General features: G+C 42.8%; 1 protein-coding gene and 1 long non-coding RNA gene across 7 annotated transcripts in view; both read left to right on the top strand.

The window, feature by feature from the left end:
* Window positions 1-99: 99 nt before the first annotated feature.
* The window catches only part of LOC130380391 (uncharacterized), a 55,483-nt gene continuing 43,960 nt past the window's right edge, over window positions 100-11,622 (top strand). For 3 of the 5 annotated variants that reach the window (XM_056587580.1, XM_056587579.1, XM_056587577.1), the window contains exon 1: window positions 100-605. In XM_056587580.1, coding sequence (XP_056443555.1) covers window positions 476-605 — 130 coding nt within the window. In that variant the 5' untranslated portion in view covers window positions 100-475. The remainder of the gene's footprint in view (window positions 606-11,622) is intronic. The other 2 variants (XM_056587581.1, XM_056587582.1) reach the window with 1 other exon arrangement.
* Window positions 7,085-11,607, top strand: LOC130380395 (uncharacterized). Of its 2 annotated transcripts, none has more exons than XR_008895296.1 (4): window positions 7,085-7,542; window positions 7,830-8,103; window positions 8,783-8,977; window positions 10,142-11,607. It is a non-coding gene; the product is annotated as an uncharacterized LOC130380395 (long non-coding RNA). The 2 variants fall into 2 exon arrangements; XR_008895295.1 differs by having other exon boundaries at window positions 10,015-11,607.

Genomic DNA, 11,622 nt, shown 5'->3' with positions numbered 1-11,622 from the left:
GGACACAATGAAGCAGCCTTTAAGCCAAACGGCTGCTTAAATTATTGTGACTCACTGATGAAACAATGTATAGAGACATTGCATCTGAATGTTAAACAAGATGTTTGTGATTAACTTAAGTCATTCTGTATTTGGTTTCATCTCAGTAAAGCCGTAAACCAGAGATTTCAGGGATAGATTTGCAGATTGTTTTTATCATGTTTCTTAATATATTGCACGGCAGAATCAGAAATATTAAATTCCTATTTTTTTTTGTAATTACCATTTAATAACAAACGATGGTTCATTTGAATTTCAATCAAAAATGTAGCGAATATTTGCATATGTGACTGAGTGAGTGAGAGAGAGATGTGATCAGATGTATACGTCAGAGCTCGTCTACTGAGAGCCTTGGCATTCTATTGAGCCCATTGTATCGAACTTGGTTGCAGTTCCATTAGAATTCCACTGAGAGTGGTCGCTTGAGTGCAGATGAATGGGGGTCAATGGGGCTAGATGGCTAAATGTATCTCTTTCACCTTGTCGTGGAAATATCACAGATTTTATTGTGAGGTTCTCCGGTCCCCTCTTCTTCTGGCTGTCGGCCGTCCTGGTAGTCCTGGCTGGTAGGTGGTTGTTTTGTATCACACTGAACCGCGCCTCTCTCCGCACACACGTCGTCTGAATATGATTTCATAGTCAAACATGTTTACGCTACAAGCTTATATCGATGGGTGGGTGACATATAAGCCCAAAAAAAAGTTGAGAATAAATAATCAAATATAAGACGTGAATTATTGAGTTGCATTGTAATGATTCTTAAATTTCACAACATGTAGCCTATGTGTTCTTTGATATTTATCATTGAAAGCTGTATTTATTCACCAATTCGTTGAGTTTGTGCCCAATATTGTCATATGGTGTGACACGACATTTTTTTAAAATTAAAATGGGGTATACATTTCTTATACTGGCTTCTGCATAATTCCTCATTATTAATATATTCAGATTCAGCACTACCTCACACAAATACATTATATTTTTCTTCATCGCCCAATGTAAGACATAGTCTTCAATCTTTTGACATATTTTACATTAATTCCAAGAAATCCTAATATAAATCTTACACAATTCTTGTCACTCTAGCTTTTACTATTTCCCTTGTCATCAAGTATTTTTTTCTCATAATTTCTGAACGTCACACCAAATGATGTAGTCACACCAAATGATAGGATGAACCAAAACACAATTTGGCAATGAGAAATATTATATAATATTTAATATTAAAACAATGACCAAACAGTGAGGTGGATAAACAGTGAAGTTAATTCTGATTTCATAAACATTTCATTTAAATCATTCATTGCAAATATCAGGATTTTTTTTAATTCAACTGAAAACAGTTTTTAACATTAATTTCAAACATTGTATGAAACGTATTCTAAACATTTAATTGAAACATTCCTTTCAAACATTTAATGAAACTTCACCTAAACATTTAATTGAAACATTCCTTTCAAACATTTATTGGAAACATTCAAATAAAACAGCACCTCAATTAATTTTGATTGCAACAATTGCACAAGTTAATTACGTCTGTCTCTTAATGTCTGTTTGTGTTCACACTGTTTGGGCCCTATTTTAACGGTCTGAAACGCAAGTGGGAAGCGCAAAGCGCAAGTAGCTTTGTGGGCGGTTCTACGGCGCTATCGCTATTTTACAGGCGGATAAATGACACTTGCGTCGCGGCGCAAGTGTCAAAAGTTGGTCTGAAGCAGCCTAGTTACCCGTGGGTGTGGTTGGGCGTAAACGTCACAAACCATGAGATTGCCAGCTCCCATCCCCTTAATAGCCATTAGCGCAAAATTTTGAAATCGGACGAGTTGATATTCGACAGGATGCTCGTCTGCCGTTTCTCCGATGGACAGATGCACAGGAATTTCAAACTGCAAATTGGCTCAGGGTTTATTGGCCACTACTATGGCCCCAAAATTAACACAAACAAAAATAAAGAAAAAAAATAAGTAAATGGGGTTGTATACCTTTCCCACAACTTCAGAAATACTGAGTCCTCAATAATTCGTCAAAGAAAACGTATATGATATAACATATGATATGCGGTAACTGTGGTTCTATTTAATGATATACGCAATACATCAACATTGTTTCTTATCAGTATTGTATGCTATCCTAATATGCATGTGTCCCCGCGGTAATAGACATTGCCTTTGATTGTATTATGCGTTACGTGTTTAGTTTGCATGTGTTTAAACAGAGCACACACGCGCGCCCGCATTCATTCATTCTTTTAACACTCACGTCGCGGTAAAACAGTGTTTGTCACGATCAAATACTCATCAATCCTAAAAGTTATGGTCATGTAGGCCTACTACACGATGTCTCTGTCAAGAAAATATGTGTTTTCTGTACGGGTTTTTTTTTTTTTTTGCAGATGCATTGATTTAAAAGTAGAACTTATTACCGCTGCATCAGCTGTTCTTTCCCAAATAATTTACCAAGAATGTGCGGCTAGGTAGGGAGAAGCAAAGTGTATGCGCGAGGTGCACAAGCAATCCGTATGCATCGCATGCGCATGTATGCATGCATGCGCCCTTAAAATAGCATCTGAACAACGCGTCACTGACTTTAAACCAGGTATTTCCTGGTCAGTAGCGCAATGGTCTTCAGAAACGGGAAAATACCGTTTGCGCCAGAACACGCCTCCTCCTTCCGCCGACCGCCCCTTGGGCGCATGACAATCCCTAATTACCGGGGCGAGTGGCGGTGGTGGGAAAAGAACGCTCTGCGCCAGTTGTAAACTAGCAACGACACATGCGCCAGTGACTAAATCACTTGCGCCGGATGCAAGATAGGGCCCTTTGTGTTCACAGTTTGTGTACTTCAGGAACCGTGGTTTCGGTTCTGATATACCACAGGCAATTTCACTGGGATGACAGAAAATGCAATCTGATTTGTTTGGCCAAACAAATGCATTTTGGTTTCCAACTTGTTTCATGCAGCTCACCTGCAGCTGCTTCCCAACTATCCCCATGATCTGTCCACGGTTTGACATCATACTTTACAATGACAAACTGTCCCTCCATGTACTTTTCCTTTTCCTCTTCATCTTGGGACTCTTCAATGGGTGAGCTATGGTGGCTTGATTGGACACAGGGCACATCAGTAGGAGAGACATGGTCAGCTGACTGGGAAGGGGTCAGGCACCTCGGTAGGAGACATGGTCAAACTCAAGTTTTTTCAGCTTGTGGCAAGTGCAGATCACTGAGTAATTGCATAAAAAGCTTAGACATCTGTAAAATATGTTTCCTGGGGAAAAAGACATAACCTGATGTGGACTGCTGATTCCAGTCACTGGAGGCACTGACGAATGGAGCATTTCATCCATGGCAGATATCTGTTCTTCTTCGATCCACTTGGCGGTGACATTTTCAGTGCTCTGCTGTAAACATTCAAGTAGATCCCTTGGGGTTTGAAGGGCACTGCCTCCAAGGACGTGCATGTCTGCCTTACGCTTGTACACTCCTCCAACACCATCGGGTGCACCCTTGCCATGAAACGCTCCGAGAAGTTCCAGGTGCCCCGCTTGAATCCCCATGTATAGGGAACACTACTCATTAGGAAGCAGTTTGCTCGATCACGATACTGAGTTGCTGGGCCATCACTCAGGACGTGCAGAGTGTCGATTGCACGGTCTTGTCTTTTCCGGAAATCATCCACGACTGGCTTCATGTGTCCTCTTTCGTCATGCTGTAGGGACTTTGAAACTGTGGCATAGCACTGGGTGCCTTTGACTGAGTAAGCAACTCCAGTGTGTATCGTTGCCTGCTGCCTATTACCACCAAAGTGAAAGGCTTGAATCTCAGTGGTCAGTTTACAGGCATAATTCTCGGAGAAATCAATGTGCAAGATCATCTCCTTGTTTTAAGGTTCTCTTTGATGTTCCTGAATTGCCGCACCTAATAAATCCAGTTGAACTGATGACTGGCAATATCCTCCAGCCCCTTCTGGAACACTTTTTGCAGGTCTTCAAGTGTCCCCGTTTTAGTTTTTTTAACCCAATTTTTGTGGGTTCTCTCTCCAACTAGCACATCCTCCTTTTGCCACTGCTCCCATGTTGCAGTGTCAATTGGATTGTGATCGCTAAGCTGCACTTCTTCAAAGCATCATTGTGTGCACATGCGATACATGCATCGTTCACTCTCTGTATTGCAAATGATTGTTTTTATCCAGCGTCTTTTTGCAAGACTATCAACCAGGAGACACATATTTTCATGTTTGTTACACGCACATGTGTTGCGGTCACTTGGCTTTGCCTCTGTCAAGTAAAACGGTCTGTAACTCTTGAACTGTCTGTAGGACAGGTGGCGTTCTCTTGCACATATTTGCATGTAGGCCTGGGGGAGGTCTTTAAGAGAGCTAGTCAGTACCCATCTTTGTTTTCTTTCTTTCCTGCCTATGCATTTCTCAAATTACACAGGTGCTGCTTTCACACCAAAAAGAATCAAGAGCCAGTTCCGGGCTGGTGCTAGGGCCAGTTCCAAACAGGTTCCAGCCTTATCCCACTTAAGAAACAGTTGGTTTCACACCGGCCAGAGCCAGCCATGGAGCCGGCGTGAGCAACGTCATGACGTCACTGCAAAACGTCTCCGCTAGTGAGCTTGGACAGAAGCATACGGCCGACATCTTTCTTATTCTGGGTGGAAATAGTAACATAGTTACGCCATAAATGCGTTTATGGAAACATTTTTAGCGAGAAATGTGCATTTTACTTTCAGAATGTTCGCTCAGTGAATGTGAAGGATGTTTGGTTGATAGTTATGACGAAGAGGGAACGCTCCGTTCACTTGCATGGACATGGACTCATCTAGCTGCGTTGGCGCGTTGACGCGTTGAAAGTCGATTCAATCCGTGTGGTTCGTTCTTTGAATATTCCGATTTGAAACAAAATCAGAAAAAAAAAAAAAGAACCATACACGGATTCACGTCCATTGTACTCGGTGTTTTAAAAAAATTCCGGTTTTCGTTGGTCTTCGTGTTTATGAAGGTACGGATAACTCCGCCCCCTGCCCCCGGCGTAAAAGCGGTTCTAGTTCTAGCCCAGCTCAAAAGTGGGCCCAGAGTTGAACCGGTTTTTAGGGGCCGGAGCCGGTTCTTTGGCGGTGTGAAACCAAAGCCCTGGCCCTAGCTCCGAACTGGCCCGGAACCGGCCCCGATTTTGCGGCGGTGTGAAAGGGGTACAGGGACCCACCGCGTGCCAGCCATGGAGCTATAAAGATCTCATCATACTCTGCGCGGGATACGTTTCTTTCTGGAGAAGTGAAGAGGGCGTCCTACTGAACGGAGGTGGGTATCCTACATTATGCTAAATTAAATTACTTAGTTCAAGTGAATTTCCCCCAAAGTATTGCATCAACATGCCGCAAATGTCCTTTCGTGGTTCTTTACAATTAGTCATGATTGATCCTTAAATACTAGTTCTAAAAATTGGTAGACTATGGTATAATTGATTTACTTATGTTTGCATAAGATATTTGTGTTTATTTTCTCTTTTATTCATCATAATTTGCTTTGCGTATTGCTGACGATCACAAAAGCAAAACGGGTAAATAATGGAGTGATAAAATACAGTAATAAAAACAAGACTATACAAGCATTAAAAAATTGATGGCCCTGCCCCTGCCTAATGAGGTGATTAAATGCTGCCCCCGATTAAGTGCTACATAATCTAATCAGGCAATACTGCCCCACAGAGGCTAAACACAGTAACTATTTCTGGAGTATACAATGTAGCTCAGTAGGCCTACTGGTACTTACCCAGATGTCAAGTAAAGTAATGCTTCCTTTTACAGGTCCCCAAATTTCATGGTCAGTAGGTTATTTGTTTTATTTATTTATTATACATTTATTTATAATTTAATTACAACCAAATAATTACATGATTATATTGTTTTTACCAAGAAGCAGTTGATAATTAGCTGGTTATTTTATATCATAATTAGGCTGACGTGCAAAATAAAGAGCATAGTTATAATAATAATAATAAATTCAATTTATATACCGCCTTTCAAGGTACCCAAGGTCGCTTAACAAGAGGTGTACACCGGGGGGGGGGGGCAGGTTAAAGGCCATAGCCTCTAAGAAGAGGTGTGCCTTCAGGAGCTTTTTGAATGACTCCACTGAAGTGGCACAGCGATATGGAGGGGGAGCAGATTCCATAGAGTGGGGGCAGAGGCGCAGAAGGCCTGTCCCCAAAGGTCTTGAGTCTGGTGCGGGGGGTTTCCAGCTGGTCCTTAGCAGAGGACCTGAGGGACCGCAGGGGGGTGTAGGGATGGAGGAGGTCAGAGAGGTAACGGGGGGCCAGAGCATGCAGGGACTTGTAGGTGAGTAGGAGGATTTTAAACTTGATCCGGGACTTAACAGGTAACCAGTGGAGTTGCATCAGGATGGGGGTGATGTGCTGCCAGGGCTTAGTGCCAGTTAAAACCCTGGCAGCTGAGTTCTGAACATATTGCAGTCGGTCCAAGGTTTTGGAGGGGAGACCTGTGAGGATGGAATTACAATAGTCCAGACGGGTGGAGATGAAGCAGTGGATGAGTGTTTCAGTGACTGAGTCTGAGAGTGAGGGTCGGAGTCTTGCGATGTTTCTCAGATGGAAGAATGCAGATTTTGTGGTGTTGTTGATATGAGGCTGAAATGACAGGGTGGGGTCAAGGATGACACCCAGGTTGCGGACTACGGGGGATGGGGTGATAGGGCAGCCATCCACTTCCAGCAGAAGATCCCCAACCTTCCTGAGCAGTGACTTGGGGGCCACGACCAGTGTTATGACCAGTTAGTTATGCATGCAGAATAGTATAATATACATAAGAGGTATAATAATAGAATAGTTAAACATGCAGAACAGTATAATATACATACTAGGTATAATAATACAAAAGTTAAACATGCAGAATAATATAAAATGCTATTTCCAATAGCGGCCACTATGGACAACATAGGATAAAGTTAATTAATCATAAAAAATCATCTTGCCAGATGCAGAGAGAGAAGTGCACCTGGCAGGTCAAAGGTCAACAGCCTGCTGGCTCTCTGGCTAAAGCGCTGTCTACGCGTCCTTCTGGCTGTTCACAGCATTCAGGGCCTCGTCCTCCGGGGCTGAGCGTACACACACTGGTCCACATTGGTCTCCAGCGTCCGCCTGGGGCAGGAGCCACCTCCACCGCCCCGTACTCCACCTCACTCCCCCCCTGCCCTCCCGGTCGCCCCGGAGACGTTAACGTACAGCACACCATCATCTACTGCCATGGAGGACAGCGCAATGACTGAACAAACAGAACATTAGAAAATGAGAAAACACCACGGGAATTAAAGTTTGTGTTTAACAGTTGTCCCAAAGAGACACTTGGTACCTCGATGTCTTGAGGTTTTCTTCTTCTTTAGTGCCCAGTAGACTCCCAATGCTACTAGGAACAGCAGCACCACCGTCAGAGAACGAGCGATGATAGAAATGCGGTCTGGGACGAAGAAAAGTACGGCACAGAGGTCAAACATTTATGAATACATATTGGTATCATATATGCATATCAAAATATATAGGTCTGCTTTCCATTCATATTAATGCCTTTAGCTTCCGACTTGCTGCATAAGGTATTGTTGTCTCTGTGCACCTACTGTGATATATGTGTTCCATTAGTTGTGCAGTTTACATATATGAACCCTATGAGAGGCAATGGTGACGGGTCATTTGATGAACCAACTACTAGTGAATCCATTCCAAGCTCCATTCATTCATTTCCCTCGTTGTGTGTGTCACTCACCGCCACACACAGACAAGGTGATGTTAGCCGCGGCGTGGCTCACGTTGTTGCGGACCGAGCAGTTGAGCAGTCCCGACCGGCCCGGCTCCAGAGTGACGTCACCACTAGTGCCACTGGGTCCGGAGAGGAGAAGCGTGCCGTTCAGCGGGAGTCCGTCTAGACTGAAGCTGTAGTGCAGTGCCCCCCCTCCCTCAGCAGAGCCGGACACCCTCTGCTGTCCCGTGTATAGACACTCCCGGGACAGGAGGGGAGAGGAGACCGGGGCTAAGGGAAACCGACTGAGGAGGTGAGTCTCACAGTTTGACTGAACAGAAGCCTTCTGTTATTCACTCATAGAAACTTAACTGCATACAATTATAATTAGAAGTATCCACCTCTTTAACCCCCCTGCTCCTACTCCCAGACAAACTAGTGTTTACTGTACTTGACATATTTTATGCAGGCATATACAAATTGGGCAGTAGCAAAATAAACAGCATTTTCACCCCACGCACTTCAACACAGCACCCCCTCTGTATCAAATTTTGGCCTAAAAAATGGGCAGAGGGGCTGTCTAAGGAATGCATAGAAAAGGCCTTAAAAACATTCACAAAGTACAGTATAGCATGTGACAATACCAATAATATGAACATGGAGCCTTAGAGACAACAGTGTTTCTTTAAGAGCTATGAAGTCAGACGTTATAGGGTTTAAACAATCCTTAATGACCTAAATGGGAAACAGCAGCTAAAACCAGCTACTGCTACGGAAATAAGGCATAGTGACTCACCTTGAATGGTCAAATAACATGTTGTTCTTTCTACTTCCTGCCCAACTGCATCATGTACATCCATTGAGTATGTACTATTGTCTGACCTGTTGATGTCCTTTATAGTAAATATTGTAGTACTGGCATTAAATGAATATCGAGTATTGTTCGTCTTCTGCCCTCTGCTGGAAAAAATCACGTCATACTTTTTCATCAGTCTGTAGGTATCATCTTGTGAGGTCTTAGGTAGCTGGACTTCCAAGGTTCCTCCCAGACAGCCAAAGCACTGGGTTGCGATGTTTGGCTGCGTGGCGTCGCAGAAGGTCTTCACACCTGGGGGTTTACAGAGGAGAATAAGACAATACAGGAGATATATCTCACTCAGATTCCCGGACCAACGCTCACTATAACTGTAAGAACTGTTACTCTCTTATTACCATTACTATAAGAGGGATGGACAATATTAATGCAATGGGTGTTATTGCAGCGAGGGTCATTATACTCATATATGTTGAAGGTTGAAACATTTAATATTTCCTTACATTTTTTATTTGATTTACATAATTTCAAAATGATCGTCATGTAAATGAAAATACCCTACCCTACCTTGAATACGCCTGATAATATGTGGTAATACTGTTGTATTTTGCAACAACAAAAGTGAGGTCCAATTGTAGGGAAGTCACAAAGCAAAATGCAGAGTAATGATTAATGATATTCAACAATGAATGGACTCAATATACCCAGAATTAACATACGCTAAAGAATGAATTGGTTTAACCCAACAAATGTGGAAAAGCAACTCCTAATGTTTAAACCAATAACCACAAAACTATAGCTGACTAAATTGCATATAATGCATAAAGATTTAAAACAGTTATAATGCCATAAAGATCTCACCATCAGTCACACCAATTAGTAAGAGCAGCACAGCCCCCATGTTGAGCATCTCGACCTCAGTGTGGTCTCAGTGGAGTCCAGGACTGGAGCCTGTTCACAGGAACACACAACCCAGCCTATATGAGACCACATGTCATCGCAAAAGTGGAAGCTGTGCAACCACTGAGCAAACTTTATGCTCACCACAACTGAACTAAAAGGGACAATAACTTATTAGGATGAAGACAGTAAACAGTACTGTGATACTGGCCATCTCCTAACATCCAATAATTAGTAATAGAAAGAAATTAGGAAAGAAATTATGAATTCATGGTAAAAATTCTCCAATTAATTCTCCTATTACTCCCTGGAACGCAGCAGCTGATAGTGATTATAATGATTGTCAATCACTTTCACCAACTGCATTCCACCTGCCTGCCTGCCTGCACTGTCCCTCCTCAGCCCAGAGGGGAAGCTGAGCTTCTCCTGGGCCTCCACAATATATTCATATTTATTCATGAATATGTGTTAATATCATTGATCACTGTGCCATACTATTCTTTGTCACAGAGCTCGTCTCTACAATAGCTGGTTCCCTGTCAGCGATGGCACTGCTCCTGATAGTAGCATTGGGAGTCTACTGGGTCAAAAAGCACAAAAGCTCAAAAGGTAAGAATTTGTGTCTCTTTGGTTTCAGTTTCAGGGGCAGCGGAGAGAGCAGAGGGAGAGTGAGGTGGAGTACGGGGGGTCAAGGTGGCTCCAGGACCCAGGCGGACGCTGGAGACCAATGTGGATGAGTGTGTGTACGCTCAGCCCCGGAGGACGAGGCCCTGAATGCTGTGAACAGCCAGAAGGGTAGGGTGTAGACAGCGCTTGAGCCAGAGAGCCAGCAGCCCGTTGACCTTTGACCTGCCAGGGGCACTTCTCTCTCTGCATCTGAAAGGCCACTTCGTTGAACTGTTTTGAAAATGTTACTGTTTATTCGGCCATTATCACGTTCATATGTATGTCCATGAAGCCATTCACATGTAGTTTAATTTATTAATTATTAATATTATTTACTTTTACCTCTGTTGTTCTTGTCCATAGTTGCTTCCAGCATAAAATGTTGCTTAAAAACTGATACCAGCAATCAGTTATTATTAATTACGATAGCTTGAGTCTGTTCTATAAACGTAACGCCAATTTAAATGGACATATACATACATTACACCCACACAAACAGACACTCATCTATTACATAGCTACATACTTTCTCCAATTAATGTTCCAAAATGTAATATAAAAGAGACAATCTCATGGAAAATAGACCTTTTTGACCTAAAAGCGAACAGAAACAATCAAGTTATTTGTAACCTAAATGGTTGACACCTCTGCAGATAGAGTCATGGCCATTTCATGGCAACCGATGAGATACGGCAAACACTTGGGCTATGTTTGCTTCTCTGCCGTCTCTAACTTCCCCCTTATGGCTCAGATTGCCCTGATAACACAAACCCTAACAACTAAACGTATAGGCTATGATCAATCAGCAAAGAATCAAACAGATACCAAGGAAATTTTTTACATTAGCATACTCATTTAGCCGATGCTTTTATCTAAAGTGATGTAAATTATTATGAGTATAGATTACATGAGAAGGGTGGTAAGGCATCTTGCAGTGGAATTTGAACCCTGAACCTTTGGGCTGGGAGTCCAACACCATGACCTCCACACTACCCAAGGATGTGTCGAACCCTCGCCTGACCGACGGTCCTCCTGTTGCTGAACCCTCGCCTGTCAGACTGCCCGCCTGCCATGAATCCCCTCATTACTTATTTGTTGCCCTCAGTAAATACCCTAATCATTTACTCTCTGTGTCAGTGTCTCTCTTTGTCAAGCATTTGGTTCCACCCACTCTACTTCCCCAAAACAAAATTTGACCCTTGGACTCTGCGTTGTGTTTAATTGTTGTGATATAGAAGGACCACGGGACACAGATGTTCAGGATTGTGGAAGACGCTTGACAATTTATTCCCCAACAGTGGAAACTCTTCAATAGTTGTCCCTTGCATTATTGGCCCTTAACACTTATATTCAGAAACAACACTGCCTCAAAAGGCTATTGGCCTAAGCAACACCAGTAGAGGCATATACTTTTCCCTGCAATTTTAAACGTTGCAAACGTGCAAAAACATA

The sequence above is a fragment of the Gadus chalcogrammus genome, chromosome 4, assembly GCF_026213295.1.
Source record: "Gadus chalcogrammus isolate NIFS_2021 chromosome 4, NIFS_Gcha_1.0, whole genome shotgun sequence".
Classification (NCBI taxonomy): Eukaryota; Metazoa; Chordata; class Actinopteri; order Gadiformes; family Gadidae; genus Gadus; species Gadus chalcogrammus.
This window is presented reverse-complemented; position numbering and strand designations above follow the sequence as displayed.